This window comes from Poecilia formosa, unplaced genomic scaffold (assembly GCF_000485575.1).
Source record: "Poecilia formosa unplaced genomic scaffold, Poecilia_formosa-5.1.2 Scaffold500, whole genome shotgun sequence".
Taxonomy (NCBI): domain Eukaryota; kingdom Metazoa; phylum Chordata; class Actinopteri; order Cyprinodontiformes; family Poeciliidae; genus Poecilia; species Poecilia formosa.
The window spans coordinates 329,807-350,089 of NW_006800439.1; the positions used below are offsets into that span (position 1 = coordinate 329,807).

The 20,283-nt window shown below is 39.6% G+C and overlaps 4 protein-coding genes across 6 annotated transcripts in view; 3 read left to right on the forward strand and 1 right to left on the reverse strand.

Annotated features, from left to right (window-relative positions):
• Positions 1-3,865, forward strand: part of LOC103156786 (L-amino-acid oxidase-like) — a 15,090-nt gene extending 11,225 nt beyond the window's left edge. For both annotated transcript variants that reach the window (XM_007578958.2, XM_016664618.1), the window contains exon 8: positions 2,717-3,865. In XM_007578958.2, the coding sequence (XP_007579020.1) occupies positions 2,717-3,485 (769 nt within the window). In that variant the 3' untranslated portion in view covers positions 3,486-3,865. The remainder of the gene's footprint in view (positions 1-2,716) is intronic.
• A 112-nt stretch (positions 3,866-3,977) lies between these two features.
• Positions 3,978-6,200, forward strand: LOC103156791 (L-amino-acid oxidase-like). Its single transcript, XM_016664619.1, has 2 exons — positions 3,978-4,004; positions 4,095-6,200. Exons 1-2 carry the CDS (start codon positions 3,978-3,980, stop codon positions 4,887-4,889), a joined length of 822 nt encoding a protein of 273 aa, XP_016520105.1. The 3' UTR covers positions 4,890-6,200.
• A 103-nt stretch (positions 6,201-6,303) lies between these two features.
• Positions 6,304-10,296, reverse strand: timm8b (translocase of inner mitochondrial membrane 8 homolog B (yeast)). Of its 2 annotated transcripts, XM_016664624.1 has the most exons (3): positions 10,205-10,296; positions 8,806-9,032; positions 6,304-6,722 (listed from the first exon to the last, which is right to left on the reverse strand). In XM_016664624.1, exons 2-3 carry the CDS (start codon positions 8,905-8,907, stop codon positions 6,555-6,557), a joined length of 270 nt encoding a protein of 89 aa, XP_016520110.1. In that variant the 5' UTR covers positions 8,908-9,032; positions 10,205-10,296; the 3' UTR covers positions 6,304-6,554. The 2 variants fall into 2 exon arrangements, with proteins under 2 accessions (XP_016520110.1, XP_007579021.1); XM_007578959.2 differs by lacking the exon at positions 10,205-10,296 and having other exon boundaries at positions 8,806-9,049.
• Positions 9,770-19,630, forward strand: LOC103156788 (succinate dehydrogenase [ubiquinone] cytochrome b small subunit B, mitochondrial). The gene is made up of 4 exons (XM_007578960.2): positions 9,770-9,879; positions 10,255-10,362; positions 13,393-13,543; positions 19,070-19,630. Exons 1-4 carry the CDS (start codon positions 9,831-9,833, stop codon positions 19,233-19,235), a joined length of 474 nt encoding a protein of 157 aa, XP_007579022.1. The 5' UTR covers positions 9,770-9,830; the 3' UTR covers positions 19,236-19,630.
• Positions 19,631-20,283: the final 653 nt, after the last annotated feature.

The following is a 20,283-nucleotide window of genomic DNA, read 5'->3' on the forward strand; positions in this document are numbered from 1 at the left end:
AATATGGATCTTTAAGATTATTTTGAGAAGCAATTTCGATCATATTTTACATTTTATTGTGTCATGTAGCGCGGGCCGTTGGTCTTGGTCTTGACTCGGTCTCGACTTCCCTCGGTCTTGGTCTTGACTTGGTCTCGGACCCCAAAAGTCTTGGTCTTGTCTCGGTCTCGGGTTAGGTGGTCTTGAACACAACACTGGCTTAGCACGAACTCACGGTGTTCTGTCAGATCAGCATACGTTGTCAGATAGTCATACGCTTAGCTCAGACATGCATACGCTGTCATTACCATATGATTTTATTTAATCAGCAACATAGAATCATGACGTAGATCATTATTAACAGTTATTAACAGTAGTATGGCATCCAGCTGCAGCCAGACCTGCTTTAAATACTCTTTGAAACCACGACAACGCATGTATATCTATCTAGTTATCATATTATGTCATATTCTAAACAATTTAATGACTTATTTTCGTCATAACTTGTTGCGTATGCTGAACTGACAACTCCACTGACGGTCGGACTTCTTAATGCGCATGCGCTGGCATGGTACTCGCTGCATGTATGCTATCCTGACAGCGTATGGCTATCTGATAGAACACCGGCAATATCTGTCAGACACGTCATTACCATAAGATTTAATTTAATCAGCAACATAGAATCATGACGTAGATCGTCATACACTTTGTTATTAACAGTTGAATGGCATTCTGACTTAATGGTTAAGTGAGTTTTACACGGCGTGTGTTGTAGCTGACTCCAGCTGCAGCCAGACCTGCTTTAAATACACTTTGAAACCATGACAACACATGTATATCTATATAGTTATCATTGAAAACAATTTAATGACTTATTTTCATCATAACTTGCTGCGTATGGTGAACCGACAACTCCTCTGACGGTCGGACTTCTTAATGCGCATGCGCAGGCATGGTACTCTGCACGTATGCTATTCTGACAGCGTATGGTAATCTGATAGAACAACTGCTCTCAGTGAAACTCCAGTCCTATCTAATAAGTAAAGAGCCGTGGAGAAGAATCGACTGTTTCTGAATGTCACATCACTATATTGCAGACTTTTGGACACAGCGTTGTCCCATATATGCGACAAGTCAGTCAGTCAACACCTCCGCATAATAATTCAGCGCAGTGGGTGACAACATTTTTCATCACAAATGCTTATGTGTGTCTATACAGCTAGCTTTGCTAACATCACGTTAACGGAGCTTACCTTCTTTGAGCTACTTTTCTAAGTGATGAAAAAAGTTAGACGTTGTCCCCACCATGTGTGAAAGCGAAGCGATGTTGAGTTAGCTGTGGCCATCGGATTTCTTACTATTTATGCAGCGCTATTATATTACTGACGATTAGACTAACATTTTCTGCCGCTGAGAGGAAACCACTGCGCATGTCCTGGAGCGCCGCGTGCGAGTGAAAGGTGGGGAGGGGAGGGGGGAGTAACAGAAACACGTAGTTGCTTGGATTTTAATCGGTGCGTTTTCCATCCACTGAATCAAAGATGTTAACAAATAAACTGGACAGTATGCTGTACGTTTAGTGATATTTTCACAGTTGCGGTCTCGACTGGTCTTGAAATAAAATGCGGAGTCCTCAGAGCCCGAGACCGAGACAAGATCGAGACCAAATGCGGACGAGTCCGAGACGAGACCAAGACCATCAAAAAATGGTCTTGAGACCGGTCTCGAGACCAAGACCAACTTCGAGTACCACAACACTGCCCCTAGGTGTGAGTGTGTGTGTGCATGGTTGTGTGTCTCTGTGTTGCCCTGCGACAGACTGGCGACCTGTCCAGGGTGTACCCCGCCTCTCGCCCGGAACGTTAGCTGGAGAGGCACCAGCAACCCTCACGACCCACTAAGGGACAAGGGTGTAAAGAAAATGGATGGATGAACTTCATTGCCTGAAGATTGGGCTGAGTGATTGTAAAGCATGCATCTCAAAAGCTGTAGGAGGAGTTCGCTCAGATACAACATATTTATAAGAGACAAAATGGCAGCGGCGGCTTTGAACCAAAATGGCCGACTTCCTGTTGGGTTTGGACCATATTTCCAAGAAACTTTGTTGTAGGTCGTGGAAAGATACACTTTTATTGAATTTCATGATTGGCGGTCAAAGCAAAGATTTCTAGGGGGCACTGTGGAGGAATTAGGCCACCCCCATTTTTCTGATGGATGGCTTAATTTTAATCTTTCATTCATATAGCTTTAATCCTGTGACAAGTGACATACATGACATGATGATGAATTCTGTCAATGCTAGCTGCTGGCTGAACTGTGTGAGCGTGGCCGAAAGGGAAATTTCAATCCCTCGCTGTATGCGTATGATTGTCTCTAAATTATACATGCATCATCTGATTTGCACCAACCTTGTCATGATTGACTTTTGTGAACCTCTAAAGAGCCTAATATCATTAAATTGTAATTTGACTCCATTGTGCCCCCTAGGTTATTCCATCAGCTATATGTCCTTACTACATCAGTCTTTCTATACCAGATTTTTGGTGCATCATCAGGGGGCACTGCCAAACACATCAATGTGTTTCGCCTGGTGGATGGGTGCAGTTGACGGTGGCAAATGGGTGCTATTGCTGGAGCTCCCGCGGACGCCACGAGGCTGGAGCATCTCTGAGGTGTGAGGGCTGTTGGAAGCTGCTTGACGATTTAATTAGTTATTCTTTCTGTGTGATTTCTTCAGGTACTTTGAAGTGACAGATGGTTTTGACCAACTCCCCACAGCTTTCTACCAAGTTTTAAATGCCACAATCCTGCTGAACTCCAAAGTGAAGCTAATTGACCAAACAGGCGGGGCTAATGTGACTGTAACATATGAAGACTGGCGGAACTCAGGTTCCCTGTCAAAAGTGACAGTGGACTATGCCCTTGTTACAGCCACAGCCAAGGCTACCCTCTTTGTTGACTTCTACCCTCCTCTGTCTGGTAACAAGATGGAGGCCCTGCGCTCTGTTCATTATGCCAGCTCCACAAAGGTGGTGCTCAGTTTCAAGGAACGCTTTTGGGAGAAAGAAGGCATCAGAGGAGGGAAAAGCATCACCGACCGACCGTCTCGCTTTATCTACTACCCCAGCCATGGGTTCCCAGGTACCACTGCAGGGGCCCTCCTGGCTTCCTACACCTGCTCTGATGACTCCACCCTTTTTCAAGGCATGAATGAGGAGGATCTGATGGCAGTAGCTCTGGAGGACTTGGTGAAAATCCATGGGGAGTATATCCGACCACTCTGCACAGGAGGTCTGGTGAAGAAGTGGGGCCTGGACCCTTACAGTTTTGGAGCCTTTGCCCTGTTTATGCCGTACCAGCAGGGACACTATGCACGAGAACTGTTCCAGAGTGAGGGAAGGGTGCACTTCGCCGGGGAACACACAGCAACTCCTCACGGGTGGATCGAAACTGCCATGAAGTCTGCTCTCAGAGCAGCTAAGAATATCAACAGCTTGACTCTGTAGCTTCATGTCTGTTTTTTTCTGTGAAAAAAAGCTCTAAATAGTTCAGCTTTTTAGAATTTTTTTCAATATCATGAGCCCTGGTCCATTCTTCGCCTGATGCAAGATCTGTTTTATTGTGATGTGGAGATGTTGCTAGGTCTCAGTATCAATAGTTTTAGGTGTATTTCATTGTAGGAAAATGTTTTATTAAGTCGTTCAAACTCAGTGGTGATTCTTGAATGAATTGTCTTTTTCTTGGTCTTCCACAGTTTTTACCACTTTTTCTTTTCTTCATGGCTGCTTCCATGATACAAACATCTACTGAAACCATCTCAGTAAAAACTCGCTGCCAAGTGCACATGAATACAAGCAATAAAAACTTGCTCTTGGAGCAAATGACAGATGACTAAGTTCTGTTTTTAATATAGTGCTCACTTATCCTCTTTCCAATACNGATTTTTGGTGCATCATCAGGGGGCACTGCCAAACACATCAATGTGTTTCGCCTGGTGGATGGGTGCAGTTGACGGTGGCAAATGGGTGCTATTGCTGGAGCTCCCGCGGACGCCACGAGGCTGGAGCATCTCTGAGGTGTGAGGGCTGTTGGAAGCTGCTTGACGATTTAATTAGTTATTCTTTCTGTGTGATTTCTTCAGGTACTTTGAAGTGACAGATGGTTTTGACCAACTCCCCACAGCTTTCTACCAAGTTTTAAATGCCACAATCCTGCTGAACTCCAAAGTGAAGCTAATTGACCAAACAGGCGGGGCTAATGTGACTGTAACATATGAAGACTGGCGGAACTCAGGTTCCCTGTCAAAAGTGACAGTGGACTATGCCCTTGTTACAGCCACAGCCAAGGCTACCCTCTTTGTTGACTTCTACCCTCCTCTGTCTGGTAACAAGATGGAGGCCCTGCGCTCTGTTCATTATGCCAGCTCCACAAAGGTGGTGCTCAGTTTCAAGGAACGCTTTTGGGAGAAAGAAGGCATCAGAGGAGGGAAAAGCATCACCGACCGACCGTCTCGCTTTATCTACTACCCCAGCCATGGGTTCCCAGGTACCACTGCAGGGGCCCTCCTGGCTTCCTACACCTGCTCTGATGACTCCACCCTTTTTCAAGGCATGAATGAGGAGGATCTGATGGCAGTAGCTCTGGAGGACTTGGTGAAAATCCATGGGGAGTATATCCGACCACTCTGCACAGGAGGTCTGGTGAAGAAGTGGGGCCTGGACCCTTACAGTTTTGGAGCCTTTGCCCTGTTTATGCCGTACCAGCAGGGACACTATGCACGAGAACTGTTCCAGAGTGAGGGAAGGGTGCACTTCGCCGGGGAACACACAGCAACTCCTCACGGGTGGATCGAAACTGCCATGAAGTCTGCTCTCAGAGCAGCTAAGAATATCAACAGCTTGACTCTGTAGCTTCATGTCTGTTTTTTTCTGTGAAAAAAAGCTCTAAATAGTTCAGCTTTTTAGAATTTTTTTCAATATCATGAGCCCTGGTCCATTCTTCGCCTGATGCAAGATCTGTTTTATTGTGATGTGGAGATGTTGCTAGGTCTCAGTATCAATAGTTTTAGGTGTATTTCATTGTAGGAAAATGTTTTATTAAGTCGTTCAAACTCAGTGGTGATTCTTGCATGAATTGTCTTTTTCTTGCTCTTCCACAGTTTTTACCACTTTTTCTTTTCTTCATGGCTGCTTCCATGATACAAACATCTACTGAAACCATCTCAGTAAAAACTCGCTGCCAAGTGCACATGAATACAAGCAATAAAAACTTGCTCTTGGAGCAAATGACAGATGACTAAGTTCTGTTTTTAATATAGTGCTCACTTATCCTCTTTCCAATACTACCCTGGGCAATTACCCATATCAAGAACAGGACTGATCGAAATGAATCCATTTAGCTTTGTAGATTTGAAAGTTTTTAATCAGACTGAGATTTTTAATAACTGATGACTTAATGTCAGTAAATGGGGATTTTAGCTCAACCTGAAAAATGTGCAAAGCAGAGAGTATTAGGACAATGAAATGCACTCAGATTTTTAACATTTCTAGTATTTTGCTTGTTGCAGCCTCTTTATACTTTAGCAATTACAATGTTTTTACTCAAATTAAATTGTGGCTTTAGTTCACTAACTTTGAATGAACTGTTCTAAATTCAAAGTTATCAGGACAAACCCAAAACTTCATATGTTTTCATATGTTGTGGAAATCATTGTCTTGTAGTTTGTTTTTGAGCTTAAAAGTCATTGCTGTTCTTTTCCCACACTACACCAGGAATGTTGTTTTCACTGACCTGAACACCATCACAAAGTTTTCATCATAACATAACCATATTTTTTGTGTTATGGTTAAAGTTATAGTAATTAGGAACAAAAATAGAATCCCTAAGCCCCCCCTCCCAAAAAATAGCCAAATATTATTTATTCGAGACAACTGCCTCTTGAATGTTTCAATAAAACAAGATTGGAACATTGAAGGTGTATTGTGAAGTTATGTCACCTGACAGTGTCAGTTACTTTAAAAAAAAAATTGATAAATGTTCAAAATCTGAATCCTTAAATTAACTTTTTTAAAGATTAGTGATCAAAAAGAAAACAGTAATTGGTGCACCACTAGTTTTAAAATCACCAAACAGAATGGGGAACAGTAAAAGGTACCTTTCAGTAAGCACTTTGTATTGCCTTGTTGCTGAAAATGTGCTATATAAATAAAATTACCTTTACCTTTACTACTGTGTGTCAAATAAACTGGATTGTTACGTTAATCAAAGTATATAAGCCATCTATGTATTTCTATGTCTTTCACCTAGAGACAGAAAAAATTAGCACAATATTTAAAGATTTTAATATCATGTAAGACCACTGGATTCTATCAGAACCTTTGTCAAACCTTTGACAACTTGCAGGGATCTCACACCAGAACATAGAGTATGTGCGAGTTTACAAACTGATTTACATCCAGAAACAAGAGAGACTTCATCCCACATCTCCAGAGCCCAAAACATATGGTCCTCTCTCATCCACATGACACAACACAAGTAGCTTCTGAGTAAATCGTCCTTCTGGATCAGGTCCATGATCAGTGAGTGCCCTTCTGCACCATCTGTGTGAACCGGTTGGTGATGGTTAGGGTGGTGTCAATGAACCTCTCCACACAGTTCTGAAGACACGTCTCTGTCCGGTAGTCCAGCTTGGAGCCTGGACTATCCACACACTTGTCCCAGCACACGTCTGTGAAACTGTGCACCTGGAAAACACAACAGACGGACGGTCAAATGGACAACTCTGGCAAGACACTGAATCAGACTCAGGGTTAGTGTACCGGCTCCTTTCATGGCTGCTGCAAAGCTACTGAGTTGCAGCAATAACGATAATGCCAACAGGCTGAAGTTACACAGTAAACTTTTCCAAAGTTTACTTTTTTCCAGTGATGTGGAAAAAAGGCTGTTTTTCATAGTTATTTTTACCATCTTATTCATATTATACATTTATAAATTTCACATAAAAACTAAGTATTTGATTTGGAGCTAAATATTTCATCTGAAAGCTAAAAATTTAGTAATAAATATTTAAAATTAAATAATTACATAAATATTTAATTTTGAGCTAAATATTTAGTTTGTAAACTATTTATTTAGCTTGTTATTTACAAATTGTGTTAGTTTGAAACAATATTTAAATAAATATAAAACTATATAAATATTTGATATTGATATTTAGCTTGTAAACTAAATGTTTAGCTTTTGAATTAAGTGTTTGGCTTGGAACTATGACATTTATAAATGTATTTCAGTGATTCTTGAGAATAGGGACAAAACAGGTCCTATGGATAAAGCATGAAATTTGAATAAAATATACACAAAATATATTTCTTTCAAATATCTAACTAATTTAACCTGGGTCATGTGAGCACAACAATGTATATTTTTCTTTTTTTTGCTGAATATTTTTTTATTTTAAACATTGTAGTCGGTGGATGATGCCTGTAAAAGCCCTTGTCCAGGAGCAGAACTCAATACATTCTTATAGTTTAAAACAATTAAAGAAATACTAAAATTATATATTATGACAATTAAGTATAAGTAGTCATATAAATAATTATAAAAGTATCGATAAATTGAATTAAAAATAATTTTTAGATATTTTCCAACTCCGTTGAAATTTGTCCTTAGTTTTTGTCAACACCGTCAGAAATGAAAAGAATGTAAAAAATCAGGCATTATTGGGGGTCACCAGAACTTCTGAGGACCCCATGACGTTGTCTTTTCTCTTCCTTTGCTAGGAGGGCTAGTTAGCTCCGGTTAGCTTAAGTTATTCTTTAGTTTTTTCTTCTGTTTTATTCCTAAGTTGCTTGTCACAACCATGATGTGTCAACTCCATAACTGACAATTTACAAAACTTTGATGAAATTTTGCGAAATAAAAGCTTAATTTTAGTATAATGTAAAGATTTCATGGACCTGACGAGCTACAATATGGCCTCCTTCAGAATAACATCATATAAATTGAGGTAGTTTGGCATTTCGTCAACTCCGTCAGAGTTTTTCTGACTCAGTGAAATTGTTATCAAATCTCACTTAATTGTGCAACTAATTCATTTTAATGTATTTTACATGAATTGCATTACTTCACATGTACCAAGTTTTTCATTTTACTCACTAGTTTGTCACCACCTTCAGTTCTGTGTCAACTCCATCAGATGGACTTTTTCTTGTTTTTTGTTTTAAATAATATTTATTTTATTTCTTGAGAAGCATTTGTCTGTAATTGAGTAAAAATATCACTAATGGGGTATTTTAAAAATCATTTTAGATTTATTTTTGTCAGATGGTGATGACAAAGTTTTGGGTCAGGTCGATTAAAAATGTAATTTTTTTAAAAAAAAATTCGCAACTGGGAGCCTGTACCTTAGCATCTTCATATTTTCTAAACATTATTTGTCATATTTGCATACATAAGGTTGAGAAATAATTTAAAAAAAATATGGGAAAATTAAAACCCATTTTGTCCCTATTCTCAAGAATCATTGATTAATAATATGGTGAAAATATGACTGAATAATGAATAACACATTTTTTCCTATATGACAGGCTAAATAAACCAAAAATATTGCTGTTAATTTTTCACTTTGTAACCTTATAATCAGTACCTGTCAGACTATATCTGGAGAATTAGATGTGTAGACTACATTAAAATGTTAACATGAGCCCTCAGTACAGTATGGAACACATAAAGCGTTACGTCTTGGTTCTTTTGGACATCTTGGGATAGTGTCCCCTGCATGTGGCCTGTTGGAGCCGGGAAGACACAGATCACCGTGTGGGAACAAACCTGGGCCTGGAACTGGGCCTTCTGCTGCTCTATGGCGATCATCTTCTGAAGCTCCGACGCTTCTGCCTTTTCCGAGGCGCTGAGATTATCAAAGCTGTCCATGAGCTTCCAGAGTCCACACAGAGAGCCGACGGACCGATCTAAGCGGCGGGGGAAGTGTTCTTCACACTAACCCGGCGTGAACCATGGCGGAGGAGATCCTCCGGAAATACCGACGCCGCGCTGATCTAAAAACAAAGGAGATGGTCCTCACACTGTGATGAGTCACATCGTAGTAGTTTGGAAATCAGCGTCATGACCGTGACGCAGGACGTTACGTTCACCAAGATATTTGATAGTAAAAAGACGTTTACTCAACCCCTAAAAAGGTCAGTTCGAAAAGGTGAAGATAATGCTGTAAATGCACCAGACTTGGAAAGCTGCTCATTTCCATCAGTAGTTCCATAACACGAACAACACACTAAAACAAGACCATTTATACAAAACCGTAAAAATAACAGTAAAAGAATGCTGAAAGGACAAAACAAACAAACAAACAATATAATGTGATTTACACCCGTTTTAAAATATTTATATCAAAAGTGCTAGTATGTTTCAAAGTATAAAAGACAATATTTGTCATAAATGAAACAGAAAGTTTTTTTAAAAAAATGCCCATGCTTCATAATTTTCCAAAAATATCAACATTGAAGAAAATTTATTTATCCACGTTCTGCAAGTTTTGATTGATTAAAAAATAGAAATAGGAATAAACATCTAAAGTCCTATTGTAGATATTTATTTTTTTTTTAAAAAGAAAGAAAAGATTATGTAATATTTAGGACTGGTCCATTTTATTTAGCTTGAATTACTGAAAGTAAATGTAGATACCCTGGTGTAAAAGAACAAAGTACTTTTGCACATTTGACCGATAGTAACCTCCTGCCAGAACTTAGAGCGGAGTGAGCCATCTCCTTAAACATTCAACAGCTTTGTACTTAACTCAGAAACTAAATCCGGGTGGTGACCTTGGTGAGTTAATCATCATGGCGGCCATCGTTAGATTGAGTTCTGTGTGTCGTAGGGGTGTAAAACGTGAGTACTGCTCTCTGTCTTCCATGTATGTGGGTTTTCTGAAAACGAGCGCTAACCTATTACAGCACAGCGGGAGAAGGACACGAAGAAAGGACCATTGAGGTGCTCAGGCAGCTTACATAGAAACAATGGCCGATAGGATAGGGTGTGTTGTCAAATTCACGACACAAAATACAGGAATTCAGGCGCACAGCTAGAATATGCTAACCTTTGATATTACAGCTTCAAATCCCATCTCAGCTCTAAGGAACGGGACTTTGTGTTGTGATGTTAAAAACTGCCAGAGTAATGAAATTTTGCAAACCTCTACTGTTTTGTGTTATACCTGTAGAACTGATGTCCGATTAAAGCGTCTCCTCTGTTTTCCCTCCTCAGCTCTGTTCTACCAAAGCACCCTGCTGGTTAGGCCAGTTGTCGTCCTTCACAAAGAGCAGCAGCCCCACCCGCTGACTGCAAGGATCCATTCGTCACCACCGCTCTACGGTCAGTGGTGGACAGTCAACTCTGCAGTGGTACAGACTTGAAACAGGTTTCCACACAGATCAACCCCTGAGATCTGAATCAGAGACAGTAGTGCATTAGTATTAGAAGAAGAACTTTTATTTATATTGTACTTTTTCAACAACAAGGCAGTTCAAAGTGCTTTACTTGGATTAGAAGACAATCAAAAACAGCAACCCAAGCACAATAAAAGAAAAACAAGCAAAGCAAAAGAAAAACGACACTTTAAATGTTCCATTTGTTCTGGATTGCTAAGTAAACTTGAAAAAGAAGACCAGAGTTGTTGGAAGGTTGATATATCAATAAGTCTTTAATGTGTTTTGGTGCTAAAGCACACCACAATTTGTAAGCTAATAGTATTTTCTAAGTTTGTTTTAGATTAGTAAAGGATAAAGCTAAATGTTGGTTCTCCATGTTTGATTCTTGTCCTGGGTTGCTAAGTACTCCACAACAGGATCTAGATCTTGCTCTGATATTAGTCCTTTAAACCTGGAAATGTTCAAGTGACAATAAGGATACGTTGTCCACAATTTATAAACTAACAAGAGTTTCTCTTGGTCTTCCTCGTTTATTAGTGCTTTAAGCCTGGAAATGTTCTTCAGATGATAGAATAAAATCAACAGTCAGGGTGATGAAATGACAACATCAGGAAGGATAGGGAGAACCCCAGCACATACAGCAACATTCAGACATGTGGCCAGCAAAAGGCAGTGCAACCAGGGAGTGTGTATCTGCAGTCTTGAGATATGTGTGCAGTAAGTCCGTGAACCCTGTGCAGCCAGCTCTCCCAGGCCACAGTCTCTGATACGATGGTCTTATCTAAGAGCAAGTCCTTGGGAGCACTCTGCTCCACAGTTGCACGGATGTCTTCAGGAAGGGAACAAGGTGGGAAAGAGCCTCTTGTCTACATATCATCCAGCCAGACTTGAGATAGCCAGCCAGCTAAAGTCTACACAGGGGAGCCAGTTCAGATAGAGACAGTATTCTTTAGATCAGGTAGACTTTTTAAATTTTCATCTCCCCTAAAGTCTCACAGGTACATCCCTATTGATTCCAATCGTCCAAATTATTGTGGCCATTCCCACCGGGCCAGACTAGCAACTTCTCCAAGATCGATTCCATCCCGCTGGTGTTGGTCTGAGTGTTCGCTAGTCAGCCCAATCCATCACACTGATCAGGCATCTTGACAAGGGTTGAAACAGTTGCCGAAGTCTTCCGAATTTGTTAATATGCCAGGTATCCTGGAAAAAAACAACTCCAAAGAGCAGAAATCCCGTTATCATGAATCCAACTAAAGACAGACCCTCCACGTCTTCCAGGTATAACATGGACAGACAAAAAAAAAATGTAAACATCCAAAGAGTCCAAAATGAATCCCAGTGGGTGTGTCCCTGCAGGACAAGCTGGCTATCCTTTGCCCAGTCTTCTTGTTGTGAAAATTTGACCAATTGCATTGAGAGACCAGTTGACCAGTTCCATAATTTGTAGATTTGGAGGATGTGCAAAGAGAGGCTCCAAAAAGCAACACAGAGACAGAGCAAACAGGGCATAGATGGGTAGTGTTAAGAGAATAAAATCATTCACTTCTGGCTCGTTATATTCTCTTATGCTCTTGGATTCAATGATTCCATGCGTGGAAACAAAAGCCACACAGAAATGACAGTCAACGCTCCACGTCATACATTTTCAGAGTTTATTCTAACATTCAAAAGTATAAAATCACATTGACAACACAGACACTTCAAACACACTAAAGCAGACATTCATTTACCTGAGACAAATAGAAAAGAAGAAGAAAGAAAGAAAAGCAAAGACGTCTTTGGAGAGTTGCAAGAGCAAATCTGATTTGTTACTCCTGTGTACAAACTTTTATAATAAAGGCGTATTGTTGTCTTTAATTTATTCAAATGAGGCGTATCTTTGCTCATCCAACCAGGAGCTATCTCTGACCCTCTTTAAATTAAGAAACTCCCTGCAATTTGTTTTCAAGATCAAACATCAGTTGTCACCTTTATCTAAACAAAGTGGAAGCAGAGCTTCTCCTCCACTGGCCTGAACTCCTTCTGTTTTATGGCTTTTCACAGATCTGTGTGAAAAGCTGGAACTTCTCCTGATTGTTTCCCACACAGACAAAGGGCAGATCAAAAGATCTTAGCAAACAATCTGCTGTAACTACAGGTAACATAAAGGTCAATAGGGCAGAATAAGTTATTAATCTGAAAACTATACTGAGCAACATGTCTTGATTGAAATAGCCTAAGTTTTAAAACTAGCATATTTTAAATTTATTTTCTTAACAGTAGGGAGGGAGCAGAGGAAAAAAGCATCCGCCTTCACTGAGAGCTGAAGAGTGTTGAATGTAGGTGCCCATCTGGTTGTGTGGTTAACAACACATTTGGGTTTACGCTGCAGGAAAAACCTTGTTTTATTATTTATTTTTTCTTCATTTCCATTTCATCTTTAAGGTAGAAGACTGAAACCTGCCTGTGGTGAACAGCGGATGTTGTTCTGGGTCACATCATGCTCCCTTTCATCTAGTTGATGAGGAGTTCAGCAGTAGGGCTCTGAATTACAATGTTAGCTGGACATAATTGTTCATATATTTCAAGTGTCATGAGTTCACACTTGTACAGAAACCCTAATATTGAATGCAGTGACAATTTTGCACGCACTATTCATTATGTTCATCCTGTTGGTACCGGCTTACGTTGCCAGAAAAACAGGTCATGCTCATTTTCAACAGATGAAGCTAGAGCTTGTTCTGTTCCTTGCCCACTGGCAAGCCTCAGAACATGAAGTGAATGGTTGTGATGTTGAGCCGACCCAGCCGCTCATATTTTATCACTTTTCCAGTGACTGCTGCGCTGCTGCTGCTCTCCAACGTAACCTAGCAGCATTGAAAATCAAACGTGTGAACAGAACCTGACTGAAAATGAGTGGCTGTGTGAATTTTATGCTGAACTTCAGTGAAGTTCTACAGTTGGATAACACATGTGCTGCTTTGCTCTGCAGCGGGCTCTGACTCCAATGCTGCGTCTCTTCACTGGACAGCAGAGCGAGTGCTGAGCATCGCCCTGCTTGCCTTGGGTCCTGTGGCATACTTCAGCCCCGGGCCAGTCATCGATTACTCCCTGGCTGCTGCGCTCACCCTGCATGGACACTGGTAAGACTAGCTGCCACCAGACTTTGTTCTAGGGAAGTTTAATAAGAATTGTTTCACAGAAGAAATGTACAATTGTACAAAAAGAGATCAAAATCCACAAATTTCCTCTGGATAGTCTCTGGTGAAATACTGAAAAATCTGATTATCAAATCTAAGAACTTCCAGCATTTGAGACCTACAGTCATACATGTGAAGTGTTTGATTTTAGAATATGGGAAAATTTGGTGCTACTGTCAGAGCAAAGGAGAGGGGAGGGTGGGCCGAGTAACAAAGGCAGGGGGAGAAGGGTTAGACTAAACGCCATAATATGGGATATTTACAGGAAAATAATACGGGAGCATGGCGGGGGGTTAAATACGGTAGTTTCCTGGCCAAAATAGGAGACTTGGAAGTTATGCCAACAATACATCATCCAACAGCATGTACTATTTATTAGTTTGGTAAAAGTCTTTTTAATGTTATTGAAAGGGATGCACCAATATGAAAATTTGAGCCGATGTCATTATCAGATGTTAATAGTACCGTAATGGTCAATAGCTGATATTTGGAAATATACAATGTTAAAAATATTGAACACATCACAATTTTTCACAGTAAAAATTTTTCTGAAGGTGTTATTGACAGGACATTTTCACCAAATATTGGTAACAACTCAAGTAATCCACACTTTGGAAGAAACCAAAACAAATAAGTTTAAAATAATGTAAAATAACAGAGGGAAACCGAACTGAACAGGTTTAGTGATATTTATTTAATACTTTGTTCCAAAGCCTTTGTTGGTAATGACAACAAAGGATGTATGAACTGGAGAGCGTGGAAATGGCAATGTAGAAATCACACACTGCAAAAACACAAAATCTAAACTATTTTTTTATAGTTTCTAGTTCAAATATCTAAGAACACTTGAAATAAGACAAACTAAATTACAGGTAACTTTTCAGCAAGAAACAGGAGCTTGTTAAGTCATTAATTCCTTCATTTTGATGGAAAAAAAATTCTAATTCCATTGGCAGATTATTTCACTTATAACAAGATATTTTCCCTAGGTTAGAAGTGAAATAATCTGCCAATGGAGCTATTAGTTTTTCCTCAAGATTACGAAGCTACTGACTTAAAGCAAGCTCCTTTATCTTGCTGAAAGGGTACTTCTTAGTTTTGTATTATTTCAGGTGTTCTACGATATTTGCACTAGGAACTAGACCAACATTACTTTATAAGATTTTGTGCAGTGAAGAGATAATGAAGAGCTAACATTTCCACCAAACGGTGGAAGTGTTAGCTGACGAAGCTAGTATTTGTGCTGCTGTTGTGCTGACAGACCTACATGTGTTTTCTTTCATTCGAATCATTAGAATCCACATTTCAGAATCTGTAAATAACTGAAAACGCCCAAGTAGACCTGTTCATGGTTTTATTGTGGCCAGTCGTATTTCCAAAACGGCACCACCCTTCACATTAGGACAAACAAAAGTAATGAGTTAAGAGACTAATATTTTCATTTCAGGTTTTATATATATATATGAAGATGTTGAATTATTGTGTAGGTAATTTCAAATTTGGTGTTCCATGAGAGTTTGTTAAATGGGGCAAGTGGTCCTTGACCTGAAAAAGTTTGAGAAACACTCTTAGTGAAACACTCCTAGCAGAAAGGTAACGTCGTTGTTTCTCCCTACGTCCAGTGGGAGGTGCAGGTTGCTACAATCGATAGTAGCCACACAGGCACACCCAAGTGTTGGCAGAAAAGGGTTCCCAAGCGAGCAGAGAGGTTTGCAAGTGAACATTTGATCCTAGCAGAGATGAGATAAGTTTTGAGTGCAAGGAGAAAGGTTTGAGAAAGCACAGTGCATATTTGAAAGAGAGGAGACGTTTTGAGAACTAAAGACAAAGTCCTGCTTTTAAACTGAAAATGTGTGCTGTCAAATTATGGTAGTAAAATTCCCCCATACCATTTTATTTTTTTTTGTCTTTGAAAGCTGCTGAAGTTTGCACTGATGATATAAACTATTGGTTTTACATTTTATGTTACTCTTTCACTGCTAATAAAAAACCCCCACAACACTTAATATGTATAAAGGCAATATTTTGAGAATTTATATTTCAATGACTTTTATTTAACATCAGCAAAACAATATGTATACTTTAGTTCTGTTCTCCTGTAATGCTTGAAGATTTTAGTTTAAACCTCTTATTTAAATCAGTTGTATAATGTTCAATGCCATGTATGTTCCATAACATTTTTAATTTAAAATGGAACAAAACCTCATATCATCAGATTTCATTTACTAGTACCAAGGAACATTAAAGATTGACAAAAAGGGATTTGTTTTATCCCACAATCTATTAATATCAATTGATATGAATAATTTTATTCCAATAGGATTTATTTAAAGCCATATATTGAAGCAGGTGAACAGATGGGACTTAAGGAACTTGATCACAAAAACTATACTTGCTCTGTGTTGCTAAATTAAAATTCAAAAATACTTTATTTACCCCAAAGGAAAACTAAATGTTGTAGCTCATATTAATTAAAATTCTTAAGAGTTATTGTGGATAGTGATGGCTGTTGGCAGGAAAGGTCTCCCATAGCAAGTCTGTATAACACTGAGTTTGAAGAAGCCTCTGACTGAAGAAACTCTGTTTTCTAAGACAGTCTCATGAAGAGGATGGGATGACATGTAAGCATTGTTTACAGTGATGGTGCAATCAGCTTAGAGGAAGCTGAACTGGCTCAAGGCTACTCCATAGTAAGAGCTGTTGTTGTTGTAGAAATGGAGTCATGGCTTCAGTAACTCTTCTATTATCAACCATGATTACATAAAAGGAAATATGCTGTCACTTCACGAGCCATCATCAAGTAAGATTGCTGTCAATCTTACTTGATATTGACATATTCTGGTTTTGGTTGCTAACTGGGCTGGCCTCATTACTGGAATTGCGGGCTTGTGGTGAACTACAGTTGAAATATGAAAATGAAACACTGTGGCTCACTGTAGCAGGGAATCATTGAGAGATGAGTGCAACCAGCCTTACATTGTGTAGCTTAGAAGCTGATCTTCAGTCTGTGGGTTGGAGCTTCTGGAGGATTAGTCATGATGATTTACTTCTTTGTGTTTCTTCCTTTAAAGGGGCAATGTTGTATGTTTTCCAGCCATCTAGGGCAGGGTTTCCCCCAGTCTATTATAGGCCTGGTGGGCTGCCATGCTTTATGTGTCCCCATGCCAGGCTAAGCATTGCGTGCCTTTGTTTTTATTAAAAAAGAAAAAAAAGTAATTTATATATATAAAGTGTAAGTCGATTGCAACTGTCTCCTCTGCGGTGAACATTTCACTGGCAGGGCAGAATTATTCCTGAAAGAAATGGGTTTATAGTTTTTCTAGTTGCTGCATTGTAGCGTGCACCAATCAGACCTGTGGTGACTCGATGTCTGAAGTTCACCTTGACGCGGATCGCTCGTATTGGCTCACCTATATGGACATTTATATCAACCCCCTGTGAGGATGAGGATCCATGTTTCTGTAGAATTGATCAAGGTAGGAATCAAGTTTAAATCCACCGTGTTTGCTCTGCTCAGGCAGCTCAATGTGAACCGCAAAAGTTCACATTGAGCTGCACTCAGTGTTCACAGGAACACATTTAGAGGTGCGCGTTGAGCATGCAGTGAGAATATTTCTTTGCGAACAAAGCATTATATGTGTTGTGTGTGTTTATGTCTCAACATGCTGACTCTGTCTGCGGTGATAAAGTTTGAGTTCCCGGTTAGCCAATGTGTTAGTGGACCGAGGGTTCAGCCTGTGGAGGAGCTTTTGCACTCACCTCCACAGCCGAAAGCCAGCGTGGTGCGTGACTAGCGCAGCATGATGGTTTGTTTTTATTTAGTTTTATATTTTGCGGCGACACAATGCATATGTGTCTACTTGGAGTCGGTAGAGTTGCCACGCGGACATCAGAACAAAGGTAAAGGTAATTTTATTTATATAGTACATTTTCAACAACAAGGAAATACAAAGTGCTTTACAGGAATTAAAAGGAAATACAAACAAAATAACAAACTAAAAAGAGCAAAGGAAGGAAAAGAATCTAATGTTGATCTAAAGTAAATAAACTAGAAACTCTTATTCAGGGTTGGTAGATAAGTATAAGTAAGTATCCTCTGGTCTGATTCCTTTTCTGGGTTAGAAGAATAAGAGTCTGAAACGTAGTTTTTCTAGATTCTAAGTCTGTTCTAATCCCAGTTCTGGGTTGGTAAATAAATCTAAGTAAGTATTTTCTGGACTTTCTAAGTATGCTCTGAATTTGTAAAAGCAATGAGTACTCCACAATTTCTAAGTAATAATAAAAACTAAATGTTTCTGTTCTGGAAGAATTTTTTCTGGATTCCAAGTTTGTTCTAATTCCTTTTCTGGGTTAAAAGTGAGTACTTCACAGTTTCACAAAATAAAATAAAAAAAAATTGGAAAGGACACATTGGGTCAAATGGCAACACTCAGACAAAACAAAGGGCAAAACAAAGACATGAGTGAAGGCGGTGACACCACAGGGCCATGAAACCACGTTGCTCAGCCTCCTGGCAGAAGTCCAATATCAAGGCATGATGGCCGTGGGAGCGCTCAGCTCCACAGCTGCATGGACAACAGGAGGGGATGAGGTAGGAAGGAGCGTTGTGTTCACATATCTTCAAGGAAACTGGAAATATGCAGCTAAAGGATTTCTCAAACATCCATGAAAGAATCAAGGCAACACTCTATGTTCCCTGGAGTCTTGGCATCATACCCTAACCCTGTTGCCAACACTCCAGGTACGTTTGTTGAGAGATTCAGCAATCCCTAATCAAAGAGAGATTGCTGAAACTAATCACTACATCACAGACCACCTGTGTGACGATGATGACATTTATCGGCAGTGTCGTATATTCTATGCCCAGGCAAACATTCTGGGGAGAAAATTTAATATGAGGTAAAAATAACTGTTCAAAGCTTACTGTACATTCTTGTATGCAGCTCCTTTGTGGTGTAAATTTAAAAAAGCTGGCATGCAGAAGCTAAAGGTTGCTTATGACTCCCTGAGAATTCTGCTCAAGAAACCCAGGTTCAGCAGTGCAAGTGAGATGTTTTGTAATGCACATGTCAGAACATTTCAGGCACTCATGAGACATTTGATATACAAGTTTGTGTCGTTTGTGCAGCTCCATGAATAGCCTTTTTTTAATGTCTTCACAGCCCTCTGTCAGTGCACTAAGATACCACTTGGCTCTGTGGAAACATTAGTATGCAAGTCTTTTAGAAGACTTTATTTTTACTTTTATTTTGTATGTGTTGTTGTGTATCATGTCTTTGTGGACCAGGAGTCTGTTGAAATAAAGCAATCAACTCATCTCTCTTAGTTTCAGCCATAAGACATATCAGCTGCTATTGGTAGTCCAGCAACGCATCAGAAGCTTCAGTTTGTTCATTCAAAGGTTGTCTGAGATTATCTGGTCTTCCAGTGGGTGATTGTGTCTGACCTCAGCTGGTCTTTGCGTTGCAGGGGTCTGGGTCAGGTGTTAACGGACTATGTCCATGGGGACACAAAGGTCAAGCTCGCCAGTGCAGGCCTCTTCGTCCTGTCCACGGTCACCTTCGCCGGACTCTGCTACTTCAACTACAATGATGTGGGCATCTGCAATGCCATCGCTCTGCTCTGGAGCAAATGAAAGGGATTTTGGACTGGCGAGCTCAGGGTGAACCAGTGCTTTGGGAGAAATCTTGTCCCAGCTAATTGTAAAAAGGAAAATAATAATAATAAGTCAATATGTTCTTATAAGTTCTATCATTTTGCTTTTACTGAGGATGTAATGTGTCTGTCTAATGGATGCCGAGCCGTTCCAGCTTGTTTTTTTCATTGAGTTGAGCTGCAAGCGCTTACTTTAGAGATTCAAGCATTTTTATCCAGACAGTCATGGTTATCAAGTCTTACAGAATACAGAAGTGTAACATCTTCCTTTATATATATAAAAATGAGCCTCACACTCTGACACAGCAGGCCATGCTGCAGTTCTAACTCGACTTTTTTCACAAGCCACAATAAAGTTATTTGATGATTCATTCAGAACAGTCTGGTTCCCTTTACAGCATTCCTTAGAATTGAAGGCTGCACCCTGAATTTAGGATGCAATTTGTCTGAAGCTATGCAGCAATGCGTAGCTGGATATGAAGTTGCAAAATTAACTTCTGCTGATTATACTGTAGTTCTGTACAATACATAAAACAATCAGAAAGCTTGGATANAGCAATGCGTAGCTGGATATGAAGTTGCAAAATTAACTTCTGCTGATTATACTGTAGTTCTGTACAATACATAAAACAATCAGAAAGCTTGGATAATTGGATAATGTTTTTGTTTCTGTTGGTGTGTTCACTTCCTGCATGCAGCTTAGATTCTACAGTTTCAGGGAAGAGTCAAGAAAACGGTGCTCTGCCTTCTCTGTCTACACAAAATACTTATGCAATAAAACAGCTGATACACATCTGGTTTGGGGCTGGCTTTTTTATTGAGAAAAATTGTAAAAAACTATATATAATTCATAGTAAAATGCATTTACATTAAGTGGTTAAAAGACAAGAAGTCAGGATTAATCTGAGGAATCAAAATTGTGCAATAATTTCAATGGACATTACTGATGACAGAAATGATCAACAAAACAAAATGTCTACTTGAATAAACAGCTGCCATAAATAAGGTTTAGTGGAGTGAGTCAGAAT

Coding starts and splice junctions, on each gene's coding strand:
- LOC103156791 (XM_016664619.1), top strand. CDS start 3,978: ATGGGTGCAGTTGACGGTGGCAAATGG. Junction 4,005..4,094: donor CAGTTGACGGTGGCAAATGG/GTGCTATTGCTG, acceptor CGATTTAATTAG/TTATTCTTTCTGTGTGATTT.
- timm8b (XM_016664624.1), bottom strand. CDS start 8,907: ATGGACAGCTTTGATAATCTCAGCGCCTCGGAAAAGGCAGAAGCGTCG. Junction 6,723..8,805: donor AGGCCCAGTTCCAGGCCCAG/GTTTGTTCCCAC, acceptor TGTGTTTTCCAG/GTGCACAGTTTCACAGACGT.
- LOC103156788 (XM_007578960.2), top strand. CDS start 9,831: ATGGCGGCCATCGTTAGATTGAGTTCTGTGTGTCGTAGGGGTGTAAAA. Junction 9,880..10,254: donor GTGTCGTAGGGGTGTAAAAC/GTGAGTACTGCT, acceptor TTCCCTCCTCAG/CTCTGTTCTACCAAAGCACC. Junction 10,363..13,392: donor TTCGTCACCACCGCTCTACG/GTCAGTGGTGGA, acceptor TTTGCTCTGCAG/CGGGCTCTGACTCCAATGCT.